At 44.5% G+C, this 25,706-nt stretch overlaps 1 protein-coding gene across 4 annotated transcripts in view; it reads left to right on the top strand.

The window, feature by feature from the left end:
* MSRA (methionine sulfoxide reductase A) overlaps nucleotides 1-25,706 on the top strand; it is a 203,590-nt gene that overhangs the window by 120,205 nt on the left and 57,679 nt on the right. For all 4 annotated transcript variants that reach the window (XM_081855015.1, XM_081855014.1, XM_081855016.1 and 1 more), the window contains 2 exons: nucleotides 437-541; nucleotides 14,608-14,714. In XM_081855015.1, the coding sequence (XP_081711141.1) occupies nucleotides 437-541; nucleotides 14,608-14,714 (212 nt within the window). The remainder of the gene's footprint in view (nucleotides 1-436; nucleotides 542-14,607; nucleotides 14,715-25,706) is intronic.

Below are 25,706 nucleotides of genomic sequence, written 5' to 3'. Positions count from 1 at the left end.
AGTCTTGCTGGTTCAAGCCTCTGGGTGTATTCTTATTAATCAGAGTTCAATCCTTCCTTTACTTTGAGAACGCCTCACTACTTCAGCCCAGCCTTCCTCACGCCATGTACTGTGGAGCAGAACAGAGGTTCTGGCTTAGTTTTCTTTGTGGTCCAACATCATGGCTGCTACAGCGAAACGTGCGCCAGCTGGCCTTTCTGGGATCGCCTTGCAAGGCCCCTGCTCGAGGAATCCATCGCAATGCACTGCAAATGCTCCTCTCAAACCACCTGAAAAAGTGATGTGGTAAAATTGCGAGCAAATTGGAAACCCCTATCCTATCCCCATATTTATATTGCCGTTTTAATTTATTGGCGAGGCAGATGCCCATTCTTTTGGGGTGGCCTTTTGTGATTAATACTTTGGCTTCTTCTTCTTCTTTTTCATTTCGTTGAAGGGAGGACTGGCCATACCGAAGCCGTGCGAGTGGTATTTCAGCCAGAAACCATCAGCTTTGAGAAACTGCTCAAGGTCTTCTGGGAGAATCATGACCCGACACAAGGTAGAGTGATGAGCGAGCCAGTATTTAATTATCTTACTAATTACAGCTGGGATAATTAGTGTTCGAGCTGCTAGGAAGAGATGAACCTTGAAATCACACCGCAGCTTGAGAGTATGATTGCCGGCATTTATTGATGGGGTGGGGAAGAATGAGGAGCAGGAAGCGCGCAAGGCAGCCTCCCCCCCCCAGCCCCCCACAGATGCCTGCCTGCGAAAATTCCCACAGAGAGAGAGGAGAGAACAGAGAACAAGACAATAGACATTCCTTTCACCTTTGATTATTACAGTTTCTTCCTTAATGCGATCTTTTGTCTTTCAAATTAAAGGCCTCTTCGCAGTTGATGATTTCACTCAGGCACAGAGCTTCATCCTCTGTGAATTTGGTGCGTTTTTTTTCATCTTTCCAGAATTACAGGTATCTCTTACGATTAGAGAAAAATGAGCGAGAGGTTGCGGGGCTTGCTGATCGGAGACCATTAGCACCAGTGCGGTAGACAATTGTCTTAGCCAGGTACTCTGGTTTGATAGCTGCTCCCTGGAAGTGTTTGCAGTCTGAAAGCAGTACAGTGTACCTCTGGTTGTGAACGGGATCTGTTCCGGAGGTGAAACCCGTTACTGTTCTGTTATTTCCGGGTCGCTGCAGGACGCAACTTGAAAATGCACAACCTGAAGCAAACGTAACATGAGGTATGACTGTACGGTCATACCTCGGGTTGAAGTAGCTTTGGGATAAGTATTTTTGGGTTGCGCGCTGCGGCGAACCGGAAGTAACAGAGCACGTTACTTCCGGGTTTCGCCGCATGCGCAGACAGTCAAAATGATGTCACGCACATGCGTGGAAGCGGCAAATCGCAACACGCACAGACTCATGGACGCGGGTTGTGTTTGCTTCTGGATGCGAACACGGCCCCGGAACAGATCCTGTTCGCATCCAGAGGTACCACTGTACATGCCTGGAGGAAGAGAAATAAGGAAACGGGGCAGTTTCTGCCCAGGGATTGCTGGCTGATAACTTGCTCTGAAATGCCACTCATAACATGAGCCCCTTCATTCCAGATTTGTGACCTTGGAGGTGATTGTACCTCACAAAAGCAAAGGGAGAGGTGGGTGGATCCTTGGTGTCTTCAACCCATTCAAAAAATCCCGCCCCCCTAAGAGCTCCGTGACACCCGCTTTTTATACAGACTGTTGCCGGATTAGAGCAAAGTTTCACCTAGATTGGTGTCCTGTTTCCGACTGTCTTCACCATGGGTTTCACCACTTTCTGGCATTCAGAGAAGGCAGATGTTATCCTCCAGTTTGCACCTCGCTGAGAGCCGAGGGGCCTGAGAGCCAGAGGCATAGTGTGGGGGGTGCCGTGGCCCTGAGTGCAATTTTGAGAGGGGGCACAAGCAGGAACCCCCACAGCAGGCTCCTTCATTGGAGCCTAGCTTTGTGCCAGAAGGAGCTGCACCTTGGCTGCGGTGCTTGTGCCTGGCGAAGCTTCGCCCCCAGGTCAAGCAAGTGGGCAGCAGCCCTGCCACCCACCCTCCTTGGCCATGGCACACCTTGCACCTGGCGGCAGCAGCTCTTACGACCCGGCAGCGGAGGGCAGCCCTCCTTGGCCACGGCGAGCTGTGCCGGGCTGCAGCAACCCCTCCCGCCTCCGCTGGCGGGTTAGGCAGTGGAAAGCAGGAGAAGAATGGGCAGCAACTCCCCCACCCCTCTCCTACTCTGAACTGTGGCGCATGGAAGGGTGCCCTCCATGCCCCACCGCCCTTGGGGACATGGCCTGTGCGCCTGTCCTGGGCAGCGTGGGCATATGCTCCACCGCTGCTGAGAGCAGCTCGTTCTTGCCATTCCTCCCACCCCAAAGCATTCAGATTCCAGCTGCAGTGAAGGTGAGATTTGGTGGGTTGGAGCAGACTTCTACACCTTGCTCAAAACAAATGAAATACCGTGAAAATCCCTGAAACGAGAAGTAATCGACTAGAAATATTATCTTGTGGAAATCAACTACAGTGGTACCTTGGGTTAAGTACTTAATTTGTTCCAGAAGTCCGTTCTTAACCTGAAACTGTTCTTAACCTGAAGCACCACTTTAGCAAGTGGGGCTTCATGCTGCTGCCACTCTGCCGGAGCACGATATGTGTTCTTATCTTAAAGCAAAGTTCTTAACCTGAAGCACTATTTCTGGATTAGCAGAGTCTGTAACCTGAACCGTATGTAACCCGAGGTACCACTGTACCGTATTTTTCGCTCTATAAGATGGACTTTTCCCCTCCTAAAAAGTAAGGGGAAATTAAAAGTAAGGGGGAATTAAAAGTAAGGGGGAACTAAAAAGTAAGGGGGAATTTTTTTTTTGCCAATACTTTTTATTCAAACTTTGCAAATACACAAACCGGTATAAATATACACTGTCCAATTTATCATATCACTAAACATAACAATATACATATAAATAAATTATAGTTGATATAAGTAAATTATAATGGATTTACATAATATAATTATCCCTTCCCCTATTTATAGGGGGGGGGGGACAAACAAAAAACAACCTCTTGATATTTGAGCTCTTATTGAGTCTTGGACTTGCCTCCACCCTATTGGTATCGAATAAATCCTACCATCACGTATTTTGTCTTAAATATTAAACATTCTCTGTTAGAGTTATTCCAATACCGCCAGTGCCCTCTACAATTTATTATCAATGTACTTCCAATATTTACTGCAATTTTTATGAAATTTTTGTTCTTCTTGGTCTCGTATTCTATCCGTTAATCTAGTAAGTTCGGCATATTCCATCATTTTAATCTGCCAGTCCGTTATACTAGGTATAGTTTCTGTTTTCCGGTTTTGTGCCAGGAAATGTGTGTGCGTCTTATGGAGTGCGCACCGATCCCTCTCGCTCTCCTGGCTTCAGTGATAGCTGCACAGCCTGCATTCACTCCATAAGAGAGGGAAAGTTGCGCAGCGCCCCTTCATGAAAGCAGCAGGAGAAAGGGAGCCCCTTCCATTTCTCCTCCCACTTTGCGCAGAGAGGGAGATAATTTTTTTCCCCTTGTTCTCCTCCTCCAAAACTAGGTGCGTCTTATGGTTGGGTGCGTCTTATAGAGCAGAAAATACGGTAAATAATAATAATCAAAAAGCTTAAGAATTTTTTTTAGAAAAACCTAAAATAAAACAAAGCCTTAACGGGAGGCTGGCTACAAACCTTGTTTCCCTGGACTATTCAGTTTCCTCAGAAGGAAACAGAAAAATCATAAACTTAAATGACCAAAATTCAAACAAGGGTAGAACCCCCAAAATTCTGATGTATTATAATCCTAGCTCGATCTAGGTAAAGCAAAGCACAGTAATAAAGAATTAAAGACTCAAAAGTACAGTTTCTAATACTGAATTTACAAAATAGGTTTGAAAACCTACATAGCAAGTTTTAAACAAAGCCAAACTTGAAGAAGGCAAAGCACAATAATAAGGGGTTGAAGACTCAACTGTGAAAATTCTAGCGCTGCTTTTACAAAAAGGTTTAAAAACGTAAATGGCACAAATTCAAAGAAAAGAATACAAGATAAAGTTATTTTAGATTTTGAACAAACTCAAGAACAGGGCTGAAATGCTCCCATGGTCTAGATGTTACAGCTGATGTTAAAGACTGTAGCACCTTGCTGGCTGGGACTGTTGGAAGATGCAGTTGAAAACATCTGGAAGGTAGCAGGTTGGGGGGAAAGTTAGAGGGTGCCCCTTCCCTTCAGCAAGACCCAGTTGAGTCTTTTCCGGAGGATGATCCAAGATTCCCCACTTGCCTCCTATTGCCCTGCCTGTTGCTACTTTTAAAGCTTGCCCAGTCCTTTCCCTTCCCTCTGGTTGGCTAGTGGGGTAGCTCAGCTGCAGTGAGCACGCTGGACATTGTATGCCATTTGGAGAGCCTCCCAGCATGTTTTTCTTCCAGCATGGGACGCCACTCTGACTCCTGTTACCTATGCTGTCTCCATGGGGTTTCAATTCCTCCTCCACCATGGATGTGGCATGGGGGGGAGGCAGTGGTGGAATATGTGACTCACAGCTCATTGACAGATTTCAAAAGGGCCTTATGAATCCTGTAATCAGACCTCAGCAGCAACTGAATATTAAACCCTGCTGCACTGCAAGCCAAGCTTGTAAAAAATCAGTGTATTGCTCTGGTTGCTACCTCTGAGTCACCTGATGAGGTGGAGGACCCAGGGAATCCCCTTTACTTTTTCTCAATAGACCAACCTGCCCCATTCACTCATTTTTCTCAGTTTGTTTCAGATTTTCATTACTGCATCCCATTTCGCCTAAAGGGCCTGTTCGTTTGTCACCAAGCGGGGAAGCCTGAGCCGTTTATAGATGCACAAGGAATCTATCATCTGCAAATAATTAAAATTAGTCACTAGAAATTACATTGTTTTTTCTAATGAACAGATGTGTCTTCTTAGAGGAGTGGAAGAACAGCTGTACCCATATAGAATGTGAAAGGAGGCCTAAGCCACCGTTATGCATTCTGCTATGAGCCTGCTATTTCATTTTGACATGTTAAAAATGAAGAGGGAGTCAACCAGCTACAAATTCCACATAATGCTAACACCGTCTAACCCACATATTACCAGTTTCTCCCACTAGAATATTATGGGAGCTTTGTTCAGGCAGGCTTAAAATGGTGATTCCGTTACAAAGATATGCTGGAGTCTAGCTTAAGGTGGTGTCTGAGCAATGGAGCAGAGATGCACATTGTCCTCAGATTTCTGGTTTGGTGATGAGATGAAGAGAAGCAAAAGAGAGTGTGTCCAGGCAGGTGAGACTATATATGGCAACACCCCTGGCAGAGCACATTGAGAGTTTCTCACAGAGTTCTCTCTAGCAAACTTACAGGAAAACTCTTTGAGCTTCAACTTCCATCACAAGCCTTTCTTAGCAAACAATGAACCATTGGCTTGACTGCCCTTTGAATATCCCACCCTTCGGGCTCCTGGACTGGCAAGTGACTCCATAGTACAAGCAGGGGCCAATAAACTTTTTGAGTAGGGGGCTGGTGTGGTGTCCTTCAGACCTTGTGGGGGGCCAGACTATATTTTTTGGGGGGTGGTTGGTAAAGGGTAAAGGTAAAGGGACCCCTGACCATTAGGTCCAGTCGTGACCGACTCTGGGGTTGCGGCGCTCATCTCGCTTTATTGGACAAGGGAGCCGGCGTACAGCTTCCGGGTCATGTGGCCAGCATGACTAAGCCGCTTCAGGAGAACTAGAGCAGCACATGGATATGCCGTTTACCTTCCCGCCAGAGCAGTACCTATTTATCTACATGCACTTTGTGTTTTTGAACTGCTAGGTTGGCAGGAGCAGGGACCGAGCAACGGGAGCTCACCCCGTCTCGGGGATTCGAACCACCGACTTTCTGATTGGCAAGTCCTAGGCACTGTGGTTTAACCCACAGCGCCACCCACGTCCCATGAACGAATTCTTATGCCCCACAAATAACCCAGAGATTCATTTTAAATAAAAGCACACATTCCACTCATGTAAAAACACCAGGCAGGCCCAAGAAATAACCCAGAGGTGCAGTTTAAATAAAGGGATACATTCTACCCGTGTAAAAACACACTGATTCCTGGACCACCTGCGGGCCAGATTCAGAAGGCGATTGAGCCGGATCCGGCCCCTGGGCCTTAGTTTGCCTACCCATGGTACAAAGCATAAGGGGCTGTTATTGCCTCTTCACCTCTGCTCCACCTCCAGCTGATGCCTTTGTGAAACCTGAAACGGGCAGTTAAGTTCGGTAAAGCAGAGGCTCAGATTTCCTTGTGGCCTAGAGCTTCACCAAGGATAGTTGCAGCCGGGAACTTAGCTGCTGAGTTCCTCCTCTGGGTGTAGAGCTTCTCCCCGTGCCAAACAAGTGGGACGGCCTCAGTGCCAGCTCATTAACATGCCATGACCTTCTCTTCAAAAATTTCCCTTTCCCATTGGCGACTCTCAAGCTCTTTTCGCAGGAATCGTTACAGTGAGTGATGAGATGAAGCCAGGGCGACACGGTACAAATGACTTCTGCTAAATAATCATATGATGAGCTGCAGGAAGGGAGTTTTATTAGTCTTAACTCAGCAGGTATTGATTGTGGGGGGAGGAAAATCGCGGATCGATATATCAGAAGACAAGTGACAGCTGCAGAAAACTCTGTAAATCAAAGATACATTTTTACAACCAAAGTAAGAGCTATGAGCTGCCCTTTACAGTTTCACTGCACCACGCCAGAGAGCGTTTCAGAGCGTAGCAATTTGTCTCCATTACCACTTGGATCCTTTGAGAATGGAGGGAAAAGGAAAATGGTTCCATTAGGTTCTTGCCTTTCATGAGAGGGGGAGATTAGGAGTGCCGTGTGTGTGACTCTCAAAATGCCATTGCAATCCAAGTTTACACTAGAACTGCATTAAACCTGGTGATTCCACTTTGAAAAGTAACATGGTCAAAAGCCTGGATTATTCATCTAGTTGCTAATCCCACTGCAAGGATTAATTTTGGCTTCTGCCCGATCTGTAGTTTATCAACACCCGGTGAGTTTTTTTGTGGCTACAAAATGCTTCTTAGATATCTAAATTTGTCTGGCAGGGCAAAAAGCCCAGAATAAAATTTAAGATACTAACTGATGCAAAAGAAAGAGGGGGGTTTGCCCTGCCGGACTTAAGACTGTACTATGAATCGGCAGCCTTCTGCTGGTTGAAAGATTGGCTACTTCTTGAGAATACAGACATTTTGGATTTGGAAGGATTTGACAATAGCTTTGGTTGGCATGCATACATATGGTATGACAAGGTTAAAGTTCACAAGGGTTTCAAAAACCATATTGTTAGGAAAGCATTATACAATGTTTGGATTCGATATAAGGATTTGCTGGAAAATAAAACTCCTAGGTGGTTATCACCAATGGAGGCTAAGGAGGTGAAGAAACTTAATATGGAATCTAAATTGCCAAAATATTTTGAAATTTTAGAACAAGAAAGTGGCAAATTCAAATTACAGAGTTTTGAGAAAATAAAGTCCAAGGTACGAGACTGGCTCCATTATTACCAAATAATGGAGACTTTCAAACAAGACAGGAAAATTGGCTTTCAGGTGGAGAAATCGAAACTAGAAACAGAATTGTTAGAACCCAATACTAAGAATTTATCAAGAATGTATAATCTGTTGCTGAGGTGGAATACAATAGATAAGACAGTCAAGTCAGCTATGATTAAATGGGCACAGGACATAGGTCATGACATTATGTTCGCTGACTGGGAACAGTTATGGACCACCGGTATTAAATTTACAGCATGTAATGCCCTAAGAGAAAATATTATGAAAATGATTTACAGGTGGTACATGACCCCAGTCAAGCTTGTGAAGATTTATCATCTGCCCAATAACAAATGTTGGAAATGTAACGAGACTGAAGGCACCTTCTTTCACCTTTGGTGGACCTGCCCAAAGATTAAAGCCTTTTGGGAAATGATCTATAATGAAATTAAGAAGGTACTTAAATGTACATTTTATAAGAAACCAGAGGCATTTCTCTTGGGCATGGTCGGCCAACTGGTGTCAAAGAAGGATAAGACTTTTTTCATGTATGCCACTACAGCAGCAAGGATTCTTCTGGCAAAGTATTGGAAGACACAAGAACTACCTTCACTGGAAGAATGGCAGACGAAAGTGATCGACTTTATGGGACTGGCAGAAATGACTGGCAGAATCCGTGACCAAGAGAAAGAGACGGTGGAGGAAGACTGGAAGAAGTTTAAAGCATATCTTAAGAACTGTTATAAAATTGAGGAGTGCTAAAATGTCAAGGGGAAGGAAGATGCAGAATTACAGCTGAAATTGTTTGATGTCTTAAGGTGAAATTGAGAAAGATAATAAGTTTAAATTTAATTGGTAAAAAGGGTTGCTGAAAAATTGTAAAACAAGGATGCAAAAAGGGTGAGGTATGGGGAAGTCCGAGAAAGGAGGCTTATGAAAATGAGGCTAAGAAATTATACTTGGGTGTTTGTTTGTATTTGTTGATGTTTGTATGTTGTTGTTGTTTTGTCTTAAAATTGGAAAACTAATAAAAATTATTATAAAAAAACAAAAAAACAAAAAAACAAAATGCTTCTTAGATATGGTAGGCATTGTTGGATACATTCAAGGCCGCCTTTGCTTCCTGGCTCAATGACACTGTTGCATTACATTGGAACAGGAGGTTTAGGCAGCTGTGAAACATATTATGGTCTGCATTCTGGTGTGCTCCTGATCCAGTTTGGAGCACGGCATAATCTCAATTTCTGTGCCATATTTCAGCTACTGTGGAGCATTTCTATAACATACTGCTCACCTTTCCTGTTCGATGCCTTTTCCACATCATAGCTTCTCTTTCAGCTAATCACAACTTCCGACAGTTTTAGCTGAACAGCTTTTCTTTCACTTTCAGTTAATTTCACCTGCATGATGCACAGCTGAGAATTAGTGCATCAGGTTTAGCAACTAACATGCATATACACATTGAAGACCACTATAATCTTCACCAGAGTAAAACGTATGTAAGCAAAAACCGCAGCTGCAAGAATACTCATCGCAAAGCATTGGAAGACACAGGACTTACCCACCCTGGAAGAATGGCAGATGCAAGTGATAGACTACATGGAGATGGCAGAAATGACGGGCAGAATTCGAGATCAGGGAGAAGAGTTGTTGGAAGAAGATTGGAAGAAATTTAAAATCTATTTACAAAAACATTGTAAAATTTTTGAATGTTGATGACATTGAAATGAAATGAAGGGGTTCTAGTAAAAAAGGTAAAATAAGAATATGAAAGAAGGGATGGATATTAGATGAAAACTAGGAACAAACATTATGTGAAGAAAGATAATTAAGGATAAAATTAATAAGAAGGAATTTGCTAATCAATTCCAAATTGGAATACAAGAAAGGGGGGTGTGAGGAAGTCAAGAAAATAAGTCTATGAATGGTAAGAAATTAAAGAGAGGGATTTTTATTTTTAACTTTTTGAACCTTTTTTAGTGTTTTGATTTTTTCTTTTCTTCTTGGTTTTTCTTTTCTTTTTTCCCCTAATATGTTAATTGTTTGATTTTTTCTGTATTTTGATGTCTTTTGTATGTTTATATGCACTGTGTTTTTCTTTATGTAACCTTTTTCTTTGATAAAACTTAATAAAATATTATATATAAAAAAACCAAAAACCTTGCTCTGTGTGTGCCTTTCCCTGCCACCCTGCCCAGCCTTCTGGTGGAAAAACTGGCAGACACCCCTTTTCTCGTGACCCTTGTTACCTCTGGCTCAAGGTATGGTTTTCTTTTTAAAAAATCTTTAGAACTTACCTAACGGAGAGCTCACAGCAACTCGGGAATGCAGGAAGCATACTGAATCAGACCATTTGATCCATCTAACTCTTTGTCTTTTCTGGAGTATTCATGGCAGTGGCTCTCCAAGGTTTCAGAAGGGACCTTCTTAGTCCGACCTGGAGATGATGAGGACTGAACCTAAGATATTCTGCAGGTTAAGCAAATGCACCAGCCCTGAGCAGTGGCCTTTCTCTGTGTAACTGGCATGACCCGGGTCTAAGTCAATCAGTTCTAAATTCTGTTGGTTCTGGTGAGAGAATTAAACCCATGCTTAAAAGCAGTAGAACAAGTAAATCCTTAGTGTTGGCTGGGTGAGGTGGTCCTTGTTTCAGAGATGCCCACGGTTCAAACTATTTTACATTTCTTGTTCCTGAGGGTCAGCATGGCAACAAGTTTCCATAGCAGACGGCTCCATTAGTATATATACATTAATTCATATTCAGCCAATTGTAGGGCAGCTGCATGGTGGCTTCTCATAGACTGTCCGCAACTCTAAAGTGCTAGTACAGGCATAGGCAAATGTTTTGGGACTACAACTCCCATCATCCCTGACCACTGGTCCTGTTAGCTAGGGATGATGGGAGTTGTAGTTCCAAAACGTCTGAAGAGTCGAGTTTGCCTATGCCTGTGCCTAATACTTACTAGAAAAGATTTAAATGGCCAGGTTTCTGCATTCAGTTTCAGGAGCAAGTCTTTACAGACCCAGCCACCCCTTAAGATCAACAGAGTGGGTCCAGCTTGTAATTCCTTTTGTATGTGGAATGAGGTCAATGGGGAAGTGGAGCAGGGCTTTTCCATCAGATGCACCACCCCTCTGGGCTCAGATATACCGTATTTTTTGCTCCATAAGGCGCACCTGACCATAATACGCACCTAGTTTTTAGAGGAGGAAAACAAGAAAAAAAAAATCTGAACGAAACAGTGGATGTATGATTTTTGTGGTTCATGCTGTGGCCACAGACATGTGATTTGACGGTGAGTTTGGGGTAGCCCAATGCATAAATCCTGAGAATCCATGTGGATCTGTGCTTTGTAACCACGTTTTTGCGCCATTGCAGCTCCACGCAACACTGGGTGTGTGATGTTTTTGGTGCAGGCTGTAGCCATGAACAAGCCATGGTTTTCCCAGTAGTGATGTATGGAAGTGAGAGCTGGACCATAAAGAAGGCTGATCGCCGAAGAATTGATGCTTTTGAACTATGGTGCAGCAGGAGACTCTTGAGAGTCCCATGGACTGCAAGAAGATCAAACCTATCCATTCTGAAGGAAATCAGCCCTGAGTGCTCACTGGAAGGACAGATCGTGAAGCTGAGGCTCCAATACTTTGGCCGCCTCACGAGAAGAGAAGACTCCCCGGAAAAGACCCTGATGTTGGGAAAGATGGAGGGCACAAGGAGAAGGGGACAACAGAGAACGAGATGGTTAGACAGTGTTCTCGAAGCTACAAACATGAGTCTGACCAAACTGCGGGAGGCAGTGGAAGATAGGAGTGCCTGGAGTGCTCTGGTCCATGGGGTCACGAAGAGTCGGACACGACTAAATGACTAAACAACAATGTAAAAATCCTGAGGATCCATGGGCTTTTACCTCCCCCCTCCCAGGCAGCCTCCTTTATCACTAGTGTCCCTTATCTCCCTCCCCGATTGCTTACCAATCAGCTGCTTTCTTTCAACACTCCCTTCCCTCATTTGCATTAGTGTCTTTTCCTTAGCTGGAGCAGTTTTTTGCTCCTCCCTTTCTTCTAATTTCTCTCCTTATTGCTTTAGTCTTCCTGTCTCCTCTCCTTGCAAGTTCGTTCTTTACCTGCCCCCTCCCAGGCAGTCTCCTTTATTGCTAGCGTCCCTTATCTTGCTCCCGATCACTTGCAGATCAGTGGCTTTGTTTCAACACCCACTTCCCTCTTTCAAAAAAAGAGAGCATGATCTGCTTTTCGCCCCTGGGCAATTCAGCTCCAGGGTCTACGCATCTGCTCCATAAGACGCACAGACATTTTCCCTTACTTTTTAGGAAGAAAAAGGTGCGTCTTATGGAGCGAAAAATACGGTATGTGGGGATGGTTAAGTGACACCTGAGTTTTGATTTATTTTAGAAGCAGATATGACTTTTCTATGTAGGTGGGAATTTGGTTCTGAAGTTTCAATAGTGATATGCAGCGTTTGAAATGCACCTGGTGGATTTTGCAACAGGCTATCAGTCACTTGCGACCAAGTGAAGATGCTCAGGCGCCAGGATGGTGCCTGACGTCTCCACCACCTGGAGGTGCCTGCCTGGAGATCCTTGGATCTGGACGGTTTTCACACATCAGCAACAAACACATCCTGCAAAATTCCACCCATGGTATTTTATCTGCACAACCGGAACGATTTTCAGGAACCCAAAAGTTGTATTGGAAAATGTGACTTTCAAACCGCCGGGCCAAAAATGGTAAATAGGCCTTCTGTTTTGGTGCCTGTGATACAAATCTAAGGTTGCTCCAGATTTTTTGATTAAGGCATCACTGGGGGGAGTTAAGGCTTCCAGGTGGAATTTTAAGGTGACACATCTCACACAGGCAGCGTAGTGCTTGCCTGGGTAGACTTTCTTCTTGACAAAGAAAGGGTTATCAGGGCCGGCCATTCTACACTATTGTTTCCTAAATTGAATTTCTTGCCTCATTTGTTGCTTATTGAGATTTCCACAGGCAATAGTTGCCGGGGGAGTTGATAGTAAGCACCAGTGCTGCTTTGAAGAAGAAGAAAAGTTTTTTTTTAAAGGCCACATTGATTGCAGGCGGAGATGAAACAGCATATAGGGGGGAGGTTCAAAAAGTATCTACATGGTGCTTAGAGAATAACTTGCACCCAAATATTAGTAAGACAAAGGAGATGGTGTTGGACTTCGGAGGAAGAGAGGGGAATCTTCCTGTTGTATATCGGGGGGCTGTGTGGAGAGAGTCTCCTCCTTTAAATTCCTGGGAGTTTACCTTAGTGAAGACCTCACTTGGAAAATCAACATAACTCAGGTGGTCAGAAAGGCCCAACAGAGACTCCATTTCCTCAGGGTTTTGCGAAAGAATAATGTTAAACAACAACCGATAAACTCCTTTTACTGGTCCACAATAGAAAGTGTCCTTTCATATTGTATCACAATGTGGTATGCTAGCCTGACAGCCACGGACAGAAAGTCTCTACGAAGGGTGGTGAATACAGCACAGGATATCATGGGCTGTCCCTTGAATCCGCTAGATGACATCGCAAGGGATCGATGCCTTAGGAGAGCGAGAAAAATTCTCAGGGATGACTCACACCCCGGCCAGCACCTCTTTAATCTTCTACCCTCGGGCAGGAGATATAGAAGCATAATCAGCCGTACCAACAGGCTAAAAAATAGCTTCTATCCGTGGGCTGTTAGGCTGTTGAACGAAAAATAACATAGTGAAATTGACTTGCAAGGTGGTGTGTTGTTTGATAAGAGATTGAGTGTTTGGGAGGGAGTGGGGCTCGTTTAATTTCATTGTACACAGGTTGCACAATGACAATAAAGGTATTATTATTATTATTATTATTATTATTATTTTCTCTTGAAAATAAATGGGGCACTTATATGAAACGTGCATTACCTCACAGGGTGGCAAAATCTCCCTCTTCCCCTGACCTGCCTTTTTTGCAGTGCAGCAGGCAAACTATTCCATTTCACAAGCAATTCCAAACTGTTTGACAACACAGCACAGCAGTGGCGCAGTCCCAGAGTCATTTAGATAACCATGGGTGCAACACGCATGGGGTGGCTTGTGTACGAGAGGCAAAGGCGGTCTGCCTTGTTATGCCACCTTAAGGGATGGTCTCATGCTCACTGCTTCTGCCATTATCCCTTGCCATTGGACTCCTCCCTTACCTGAACTGTTTCCACCAACCGCCATTCTACCTGGGGGCTGTGTGGAGAGAGTCTCCTCCTTTAAATTTAGAAGTGCCAGTCGTCTGTTGACCTGGCCGGGGCCAACTTCAGCTTGGCTCTTGCCACCCCCAAACTTCCTTTGTCAGTGGCCACTCCACCTTGTCTGACTGCGCGCCAACTCACAGCATAATGCCATCAATTTGGTGTGTGCATCCACACTTTCACTCAAGCTTCTCACAGTGGCGTGCAGCCCTCTCTTAATCTTCAGCCCATTTCCCTCCCGTGACGAAGTAACAAATGAGCCTTAGGCTTCTATTGCTGTGGAGCCAGCACAGGGACCTCCTTCTATTTAAAGCAGAGCAGGATTATAGGGGAAACTTTCCAGCTCCTGTAAGGGTGCAGAACCGCCTCCTCCGATAAGCACTCCCCACTCATTAGAGAGTTTCTAAAGGCCTCTTTACAGTTGGATTCTTTGAGTGATTTTATGATACCCCCTCTCGTTGTTTTTTTTAAGCAGCCTCTTGATTTCAGTGAATTAAATGACAGCACATATTGCAATCACTCTCTTGATTTCTCTTAATGTCTTACAGCTGTACTTGGCTGCCAGTGATGTCACCAGGCCATAATATGCATTCACTTCTGGTTAAGCAAGAGGGAAGTACTTGATAAAAATGTCAACTGTGGGCGTACAACACGCGAAGGGCTTGTTTTTCTAAACCTATGGCAGGACAACGTTAACATTAGATTGATTGGTTATGTTTTCACCCTCTGGGATGTAGAACTGAGCCACCCACACCTTCCTCTTCCTTTTCTTCTTTAATCTTAGGGATGAGGCAGGGGAATGATTTCGGCACACAGTATCGGTCTGCCATCTACACGCTTTCCCCAGAACAGATGGAAGCTGCTTTGAGATCCAAAGAAGATTACCAAAAGGTAAGGCTGAGTAGAACTTAACAGTGAGGGGGACTTTCAGAACCCCCACAAGCACCTGGCCTTTGGGGGGGGGGGGAATCCATCATCAACTTTTTAGCCATCAGGCTGTGCTTTGCTGCAAAGTTTCGCAGAGTTCTAAGTACCAGCGTGAGTTTTCCAGCCTTCCTGGAGACTAGCTCCCTGTTGGGTTTCCTGCCTGGCGATTACTGCACTCACATGAGAGATCCTTTTGGCCTCGCTATACTTGTTTCATGGTGTCGCACCTAGCAGAAGAGAGAATTCATCACTCTGAACCGTGAACTCCATGCTGATGTTGCCATCTCTCCCTGTTGGAACATCTGGGGTTTGCATGACATTGGCTTATACTGTTGCAGCTTCTTCTTCTTCTGCATTTAAATCTGCCGGCATTATCCTTTTTTTCTTAACGCTTTTGGCAGTCATAGTCAAAAATAACTCAGCACCAGAGCAATGCTTTTCATATTCCTCCCCCGAGGGAGCCCTTTCCTTATCTGTTTGCTTGCCACTGAGTCTATACATTTCTCGAGGAACCTATGTCAGGTTCAGAGTCCCATTCAGCAGTGCCCTTGCTGTTTGCACAGAGCACTGGCCAAACCTCTTGGGCTTTACCATTGGTCCATGTCAACCCAAGCCTTCATTAATGATCTTTTCCCGGCGGAACCCTTGATAAGCTTCTAAGGAAGCCTAGAAAGAGTTTGAACAGTGCACTAGAGAGAGATACTTCAACAGTATGTCAGTTCCCAGCTCTGTGGTCAGACATGGGCTTACATCAAGGAGGTTGTCTCCATAGTTTTTGTCTGGGGGTATCTTGGAAGGTTGTTGGGAATCACACTTGCTGGGAATCACAGGTGGGGAGAGTGCTGTTGTGCTCAGATCCAGCTTTCGGAAGTCCCATAGGCATCTGGTTGGCTGTTGCGAGAATAGGATGCTGAACCAGATGGGCCATTGGCCTGATCCTGCAAGCTCTTCTTAAGGTGTAAAGCCCTCAAGAGCGACTGGCAATTGGTAAGTTGGCCACTTCTTTACATACTAAAGCACGCAATAGCATAATCCTTGCACACCTGAGACCTTCTCCTGCAAAGCAGGATTTGCTCTCTTTGTCAGCTGGCAACCTTTGAAACTTGGGTTTACAGTGTAGTTTTTCCTCCCCAGAGAGCTGTGGGTAGTTCTAATTATGTCGCTGGCATTCTTGCTCTAAGTGCTGTTATTTGATTTAAATCCTGGAGAAAGTTGAAAGAACAGCTCTTTCCTTCCTCACCTCCAGAAATTTGCCATGATGAATGCCCAACAGAGAGGGTAAGGATGGGTCGAGGGGGACAGGACAGTGCAGTACCAGACCTATAGATTTAGGATTGCTTGGCACAGATTGTCAGCTGTGTCCTGTGAAGGGTTAAGCAGATTTTAAGCTGGCAGGTTTGACTCCCTTCATTGCTCCCACAAGCTGAGGTTCAGTGTCCGCAGCTCCCCTCCTGGTGTGCTCAGCCTGGAGCTGGCGGTCCTGTCATTGTCTGTCTGTTTTGGGCTGCCAACTTGGATGGATAAGTACTGGCCTGTGTCTGACTGATAGGAGGTCGGACGTGACCGTGCGACCACGCAAGCGTTGGCCCTCTAATCAGGGATGGCAGTCTGATTTGTGAGGGTCTCTATGCCTCTAGCCAGCCCTTTGCTTCCCTTTCCTCCTTACTGATAGGATACCTTTCCACAGGTTTTGGGTGCGGGTGGGGGTTGCACATACAGGTACATTCAACACAGTCCATCCCTACTTGCAGCCCAAGATGATACAGTCTCAAGAGAGACTGTACCCCATGCATATTTGACTTCCTTAAATGAGGAGACTGAAGAGGCTTTTGTTGATTTGAAAGAGGTGATGCTGTTCCAAACATACTCACCAGACACTTTCTCAGTGTCTCTTTATCTCTGGAGTGGTTCATTTTACTACTTATTCCATGTATACCTCGTTGTTCTCTTTTTCGCCTTACTCCAGGCTGTTCCCTTGCTTCCTCCCATGCTAATATTCTTGCATTTTAATTCGGCGGTTCCCCTTTCTTTGCCATTTTTCCTGCTTATCAGCACAGATGTTTCTTGAAAGATCAAGCCAGTGGAATTATTCATAGGAAGTTTAAATGAAACATGTTTATCTGTTCTTGGGACAATATTGTCCTTAATTTAGGTAATGTGCAGTGTCTTCTGGAAAAAATGAGCGCTATCGGGGCTTCAGTACATATGGAATTGCAGCCTTAGATATTTAATATACAGTATGTTAAATAATCTTTCTGCAATCTCAGTGAATGAAGGGTGCAATTTAGTGTCGTTTAGCTGTAACTTCCAGGCAAAGAGAGTCAGTTGCAGCAGAAAAAGAACCAGGAGGCTTGTGGCACATTAAAGGATAACCAGTATTATTAAAGCATAAGATTTTGTGAACTAGAGACCGCTTTAGCAGGTGTGGGTGTTAAGCAGCTGCTTAGGGCTTAAGTCATAAGGAGTGCTGGGGTGGGGATTTCTCTCACTTCCCTTCTATGGTGCAACAAGCACGCCTTGGAAAATCTGGGGCAGTTGCTTTTGTGTGTTCCTTATCTGACTTGTGGACTGAGTCAGTGGGGATCAGTGAACTGCCAATCAGCATGTTATACCTGCTTTTCTCAGTATTAGATGTTTTTGGCTGGGAAGGTGGGCTAGAGGAGCTCGCAAATATTCCTGCAGAGGCCATTGCCGGGACTCAAGCCCACAGCTGTTTCTGAACATGGGACACAAAGGGTGTCAGGCAGCAATTCAGACTTTGTGACACTGTCCAACTCTGGCTGAAAAAGAGAATTGCAGAGCCATACCATCAAGGAAGCCTCTGAAGAAACTTATTTAATTTTATTTATTGAAATATACTGTACATAAACCACACTTCCATAAAGTATATCATAAACTTTACAACATGCAAAATAGAATGAAAGCAGTAAAAGCACCCATAAATAGGCTAAGGACCAGTCTGTTTCTGGTCTCGGTTGATTTCACACATGCTTTTTCATTCTGCTTTTTTCTTTTCTTTTTAAGTATGCAAGTTTGTATTTAGACGTTACTTGAATATATATGTTATCACAACATTTTGATTAAGGACTACTTTAGGTCAATGCATTCATTTCTAAACATAGTTTATCATAAAGCACGTATTTCTTTTAATGCATTTGGGTACATACATTTTAGAGCTAAAATCCGTATCATAACATTTGGAGAAGAGCAAAATCCAAAGACAATTGTATTCCAGTCTGTGTGTTAGTCTGGAAGGTGTGAATTAGGTTAGTTTGCTTGAACATGCAGATCGAACAAAATTCCCCTCCGTCCCTATGGTAGGCCAGGGTAGTTCAAGTAATCTCTGACCCCTAGAAAGCCTTCTGATCTGCTCCATCCACCAATAGAATTGTAAGATCCATTGCAGCAGACCCCGTCCAGGGTCACCTGTTTCTCAGCAAGGCTCGGTTGCCTCTACTCTGGCCAGAAGGCACATGTCAATTGGGTGCAGAGCCCTACAATCTCTTAGCCCAAGGGATGCCACGGATAGGCTAGGTCCTTAGCTGGTTCTGGCACGTGTGGTGGTGTGCCAGGAATATCTGTGGGTTGCACTTCATGGCTCTGGACACTTGCACGGTGTGCTCCAAAACAGACATTTGCCTCGAATCCGCATTAATGGCATTAATATATTTCCAGTTACAGATAGGTAGCCGTGTTGGTCTGCCATAGTCAAAACAAAACAAATTCCTTCCAGTAGCACCTTAAAGACCAACTAAGTCAGTTCTTGGTATGAGCTTTCGTGTGCATGCACACTTCTTCAGATACACTGAAACAGAAGTCACCAGACCCTTCTATATAGTGAGAAGGTGGGGAGGGGTATTGCTCAGAAGGGTGGTGGGAATGGGTGATTGGCAGATAGCTGTGATGAGCCTGTTGACGACTCTTAACGACTGCAATAGGTCTTACAGGAAAAAGCAAGGGGTGAAAAGGTGAAAAATGGCTTTGTCATGTATAATGAGATAAGAATCCAAGGTCTTTGTTCAGACCAGGTTTCTCCATGGTTTTGAGTTTGGTGATAAGTTGTAATTCAGCAGCTTACAACTTATCACCAAATTACAACTTATCACCAAATTACAACTTATTACCAAACTTAAAACCATGGAGAGACCTGGTCTGAACAAAGACATTGGATTCTTATCTCATTAGACATGACAAAGCCATTTTTCACCTTCTCACCCCTTGCTTTTTCCTGTAAGACCTATTGCAGTCGTTAAGAGTCGTCAACAGGCTCATCACAGCTATCTGCCAATCACCCATTCCCACCACCCTTCTGAGCAATACCCCTCCCCACCTTCTCACTATATAGAAGGGTCTGGTGACTTCTGTTTCAGTGTATCTGAAGAAGTGTGCATGCACACGAAAGCTCATACCAAGAACTGACTTAGTTGGTCTTTAAGGTGCTACTGGAAGGAATTTGTTTTGTTTTGATTAATATATTTGACTCTGCAGTTGTTGCTGATGCTAAATAGCCCATTTATCTTTCTGTGCAACTGTCGGGCATCACCTGCCCTGCTTCTGTGTTGGTGTAATCATTTCTTACTATTGCAATTGTTTAATTATATCTTGTGTGATCATCTCTCCCCCCCTCCCCCCTCCCGTGCCCCTCCAAACTTGTCATTATCTCTTCCAAATGTGCAAATTGGTGTTCAGTATCAACTGCCACAGCAAATAAACATCCACATTATTCAATGGCATTTTATTGCAGCAAAGGGGAAAGCTGCTGTAATTGACTGGCCTGCTATAAGATGTTGAAATTCAGAATTATGACCACGGGGGAACCTGATTTATTTCATTGCCCTCTGGTGGCCTTGAGACATGACTGCAGCGCAGTCAAATGAAGCGGCTCACGCTTACTCCTTTCCTATACTGGCCGAAGTTGCCTTTTTCTCAGTAGCCACATCAGTATGTGCCCCCTTCCCTTACACAGGCTATTGCGTATTAGCAAGAGCCAATGCTTCTTACAGGATCAAGGCCCCACGGAGTGCAGAACTTGGCCAAAGCAGCAAAAATTGAGAAAGGAAGTCAGTTCAGAGCTAGTGGGTCCCAGTAGAAATCCAAAGTCCAGCCAGGTCTCAAATCCAGGGAAACTGTCCAGAGCAAGAGAAGGCAGGAACACAGAGTTACTTATTACAGCTAGAGATCAACTTGCCAGCAGATGTGCTTTAAAAATGTAGGGCAGCGGGAAAGTTGTGAGTCCTGTAGGGTAGGGCTGGTTCTGAGTACCAAAGTCAAACACTACCGAAACTGGCACACTCAAACAATGCTCCCTGGTCCACAGGAACCAGCAGAGGAAGAGCACAGGCACGCCATCCTTTTTCAAGGGCCTTTCCCAGCCGAAAACAACAAATTGCTTTTAAAACCTTGTTCTGCAAAAAGCAGCTCAGCACTGGGAATTACCCCAAAAGGAGCCTAGTTAAAAACGGGATGTGCACTTGGGTCTAGGATGCCCAAACTTGGGGAGTTTCTGTCTGTTGCCCAAATGGATCCACGGCTGTATCTGAGTTTCTGTGGGAATCTTTAATATGTTTCAACGCCTCCTCCCAACCTTTTTATCACAGTTTATCACAATCTGATGCACATGTCTGATGCTCTCAGCTTCCATTTTATGGCCTATAATGTATCCCCATTTGTTGTCTGTTGGAAAGCAGGAAGGTCCCTAGAACCGATTAGAAAACACCTGTACGCTTTTTACAAAAGCTCAGCTGCTCATTAGTTTTACCCACAAATTCAGCACAGGGAACTAAACTTGTAGAGGGATTGGTGATGAGGGCTATACACTACGTTTGTCACATTAATAGTGGCTGAGACTGAAGGACATACAGTGGTGCCCCGCAAGACGAATGCCTTGCAAGACGGAAAACCCGCTAGACGAAAGGGTTTTCCGTTTTGGAAGCGCTTCGCAAAACGAATTTCCCTATGGGCTTGCTTCGCAAGACGAAAATGTATTGCGAGTTCCTGCGGTTTTTTCCCCTTTCCCCCCTTTTTCTAAGCCGCTAAGCCGCTTAGCAGCTGATCCGATAAGCCGCTAAGCCGCTAAAAGCCGCTAATAGCGCTAATCCGCTAAACCGTCAATGGGCTTGCTTCGCAAGACGAAAAAACCGCTAGACGAAGAGACTCACGGAACGGATTAATTTCGTCTTGCAAGGCACCACTGTATGTATAAATGTTTGAAAGCATTTTGGCCATGGTGTATTAACTGTAATGCAGAAGCATAAATTGAACAGTGAGTAGTGATGTTTATTTGACTATTGAGTTAAAGTCACTCTTTCTTCTCTATTTTCAAGGAGAGAAAGCAGTTGCCTGGAGGTTTTTGTAAATTTATTTCCATCAATCAGTTAGTTCAGTGGTTCCCAATTAGCTAATTACCCAGGACCCCGTACTTATCAATAGCCAAGCCATGGACCCCTTTACTTTTGATTTTTTTTTTGCAATTTTTGTTTATTTTCGTATTATATATTTATACATTCTTACAATATTAGCAACCTAAAACTCTCAGGATTACCACTTCCCTCTACCCCTCTTCTGGTTTTCTTGTTTCCACACTAAAATATGTACACATTGATTTGTATCAGAATACTGTTCATATCTATACATGGTTCTTTCTATAATCTCATATAGAATGCTCCATCAATTATACGTTGTAAGGTTTATCTCCTACCTGCCAGTGTTCTTATATTTAAACAGTGTTTCTCAAGGTAAGTTATAATTTTCTTCCAGTCTTTTTGGAACGTCTGGCCGTCCTGCTCACGAATTCGTCCCGTCAGCCTGGCTAATTCTGCGTACTCTACCATCTTTGTTTGCCATTCCTCAATAGTTGGCAGATCTTGATGTTTCCATCCTTGAGCTATCAAAGCTCTGGCCACCGTTGTCGCATACGGAGATAGTTTTTCGTCTTTTGAAAATTTTGATAGCTCTGTGGTAGTTATCTCTGCAAAGCAAATTCTTGAACAAAATGTGGTGTAGCCCCTAATAAGTAAAGGATTTTAGGTATACTAAAACAGACTAGGACTGGGTGATAGTCTGGTTTTCAACATCATGATATATCAGCAGCTGATATATCACAATGTCTGAAATTGGAGATCAGGCGTGGGGATGAGGGAAGGCGCAGTCACAGAGATTGGATGGGTGCGGGGAGGAGAGGAAGTGGAGTAACGTCCGCAGCATGGCTTGAGTGGGAGGGGATGGGGGGGGACGCATCAGCTGCTGTCAGCGGGACAGCCAGCGATGGCAGCCAGCGAAAATACATCGCCACTGTGGCTCCTTCTTTCCTGCTCTGCCTCAGTGCCAGGAGAGAGTAGTGCCACGATGCCTTGAAATGAGAGCGATCAGCTGCCCTGGTCTCAGATAAACAGTGTTATCGGCCGAGATCATTGTGCAATATCGGCAGTGCCTGGAAATCGACTGCCCTGTTTTCCCTCGCGCGGTAAGCGATACATTGCTGCATATGTAACTGCAAACAATTACCGCAGTGTTATCACCGCTACAGCCGTACCTTGGTTCTCAAACGCCTTGCGACACAAACGTTTCGGCTCCTGAACGCCACAAACCTGGAATTAAGCTTTCTGGTTTACGAAGTTTTTTTTTAGAAGCCGAATGTCCGACATGGCTTCTGCGGCTTCCAGTTAAGTGCAGGAAGCTCCTGCAGCCAATCGGAAGCCACACCTTGGTTTTTGAATGTTTTCGGAAGTCGAATGGACTTCCGGAACAGATATTGAAAAATCGCACAGCGCTAAAACAGACCATAACGTTTGTGATACAGTGGTACTTCAGGTTACATACACTTCAGGTTACAGATTCCGCTAACACAGAAATAGTGCTTCAGGTTAAGAACTTTGCTTCAGGATGAGAACAGAAATTGTGCTCCGGCAGCGTGGCGACAGCGGAAGGCCCCATTAGCTAAAGTGGTGCTTCAGGTTAAGAACAGTTTCAGGTTAAGAACAGACCTCTGGAACGAATTAAGTATTTAACCCGAGGTACCACTGTATTACAATGTGAAAATGACAAAAGTATAGTTGCAGGGGAATCAAGGGAAGGGGCCGTGGACCCTCTAGGTGCATTCCACGTTACCTCCAAGGGTCCATGGACCCCTTATTGGGAACCACTGAGTTGGTTGACTAAAACCTCGGGGATTGATTGGTAGTGAAAAATAAGTGTACTCTGTAGACGGCTACTGGGAAAATACTTACAGGCTTTTCAAAAAACTCTCAGATCTTCAGCTTCAGGGATTTCCCTCAAAACTCAAATTAACCAGCCTTTCGTGAATGGTGATTGTTGGGCCTGCAGCTAAGGATACAGTGAAAGATGTCAGATAGCATAGCTCACCTGGGCAGCTGGAACCCAGCCATTAATGCTCACCCTCAGCCTTTATCCACCCGAGTTCTGACACAATAATATTGACTTCCCTTGCAGAGTTGAAAGGATTACTGGCATTATACAAAGCTTGTAGTGTAGAGGGGAAAGCGGAATATAAATGTTCATGGTACTGCATATAAAAATGTGGAATGTGTTCTGGGGTGTTAGTGGGATCTTAACACCTGGTTTGCAAATAAAGGTTTGTTTCTTAGTTTGTTCTGGTTATTGGTTTGTTCAAGACAGGTAGAGTGGCTTAATTGTGATGAGCTGATTACTCATTTCTCTAGATAGGTTTAGTTGAAGAATGGAATGTAAGTATATCCCTGTTGCTGCTGCTGTTACTTTCAGACAGCGCCTTGTTTACAAGTCTAAAGTATGGAAGCTTACCTGAAACCCACACACTTCATCCTGAAAGGCCCATCTCCTTGCCCACTGGGCTGACTACACACATGGTCAAGGGACCTGTTTCTTCATTAGTATATTACATGTTCCAGGTGTGAGCTTTGTCCAGACTGCAGGTCCCAGAACTAAGCACTAGTCAGGCCTGGTGCAAATGAAACTTCATAGACACTCTGCCTGAGGTCTGGCAGCAATGATTACCATTTGTGGTGTTCAGATAGCAGCTGTTCTTATTTGAGCAGTGACGACTGGTGCAACGCCAGTATCACCACTTACATAAATGATAAAAGTCTGAGTGATAACTTTGTAGGATGGGTAGTTAAATGTGGATTTCTTCAATTGTACAGACATTTCAGGGGGGTCTTTTCTTTGGGATTCCAGTGCAATGAATTCGGGGTTCATGTATCATTAATTTCCTGTGGAAATCGCTAGAGAGAGAAAAGAGATTCTCTGTGCAGGAAGGCATTCTTCCCCATCTTCCCAAAACATTGGGTCAGAGTTGCATTTGGTTTTAAAACAACAATCATTGCTTCAGGTCTGTAATGGAGAAGAATGCAGTGTGTGTGTGTGTGTGTGTGTGTGTGTGTGTGAGTGTGTACACGTGTACACACATATACAGTGTCTGGGATCAACAACTTTGGCCACAAAAACTTGGCCAAAACCTCAACTTTTGTGTTCCGATTTCCCCTTTTTGAAATATAGCAACCCTAACATATATATAAAATATAACATGCAATATAGATAGATAGATAGATAGATAGATAGATAGAGTGTTACAGTGGTACCTCTGGTTACGTACTTAATTCGTTCCGGAGGTCCGTTCTTAACCTGAAGCATCACTTTAGCTAATGGGGCCTCCCGCTATCGCTGGAGCACGATTTCTCTTCTCATCCTGAAGCAAAGTTCTTAACCTGAGGTAATATTTCTGGGTTAGCAGAATCTGTAACCTGAAGCGTATGTAACTTGAAGCATATAATAATAATAATAATAATAATAATAATAATAATAATAATAATAATAATAATAATATCTTTATTGTCATTGCCCCCTCTCGGGGACAACGAAATTACTTGGCTGCTCCATCTACCCAGGTAGGGCACTCCACACAAAATCAGAACAACGATAAAAACACTAATTAAAACAATACAGTATAATACAGCAAGGAAGATTAGATGACTTTCAAAGTCCAGGTTTCCCATTCAGGGCCGAGATCGCTCTGGAGAAGAAGCTGTTCTTGAGACGGCTCGTTCTTGTCTTCATCTTCCTGTATCTCCGTCCCGACGGCAGGAGCTCGAAGAGACAGTGACCAGGATGCGATGGATCTTTTACTATGTCCAGTGCCTTCCTATGGCACCTTGTGGCATAAATCTGCTCTAAGGTGGAGTGTGGGCAGCCAACAATGCTCTCTGCTGCCTTCACAACTCTGCACAACCCCATCCTGTCCTGGGTAGTACAGCTTCCATACCACACACATAAGCCATAAGTGAGCATGCTCTCAATGGCACAGTGATAGAAGGCAAGCAGCAGTTTCTGCGGAAGATGGTTTTTCCTTAGGATTCTCAAAAAGTACAGTCTCTGCTGCGCCTTCTTCACAAGCCCCCTTGTGTTGACACTCCAGGACAGTAACCCGAGGTACCACTGTATATATGTTATATGTATATGTGTGTGTGTGTGTGTGTGTGTGTGTGTGTGTGTGTGTGTATGGTGTGTTACATATGTGGTGTGTTTGTGTACAGTGGTGATGGCCTGGGACCCTTTAAAAAACGGAAATGGTCCATCTTTGCACTTTAAAAAGGACTCGCTCCCCCTGGTGGGAATGTATAATTCTGAGCGCGATCGCCTGCCTCTCGGCCTCCTTCCTCGCCTCCTTGCTGCCCCCCCTTTCTGTGCAGCACATTCATCTTCTTTCACGTGACGCCTCGAATGTGCTACCGAGCTGCAGTGTGGTTGCCATGGCAGCCAGCCTGGGGAACGTGCCCATTGGCTGCATCCTCCAAAGGAGGAAGAAAAGGCCCGCCGTGTCAAGGGTTGCCTGCGCAGGGTGCCTGCTTGCCATTGTTTCCCATCAACCCTTCGCCCGGGACACATTAACAGGCAATGTCAAAGAAGGGCATCACCCAAGAGGTCACTTGAATGGCCAGCTGCGCACCCTGCCCGGCTCGCGCT

This window comes from Podarcis erhardii (assembly GCF_964252035.2).
Source record: "Podarcis erhardii genome assembly, chromosome: 3".
Classification (NCBI taxonomy): Eukaryota; Metazoa; Chordata; class Lepidosauria; order Squamata; family Lacertidae; genus Podarcis; species Podarcis erhardii.
The sequence above is the reverse complement of the archived record's forward strand: the minus strand, read 5'-3'. Positions and strand labels throughout refer to the sequence as shown.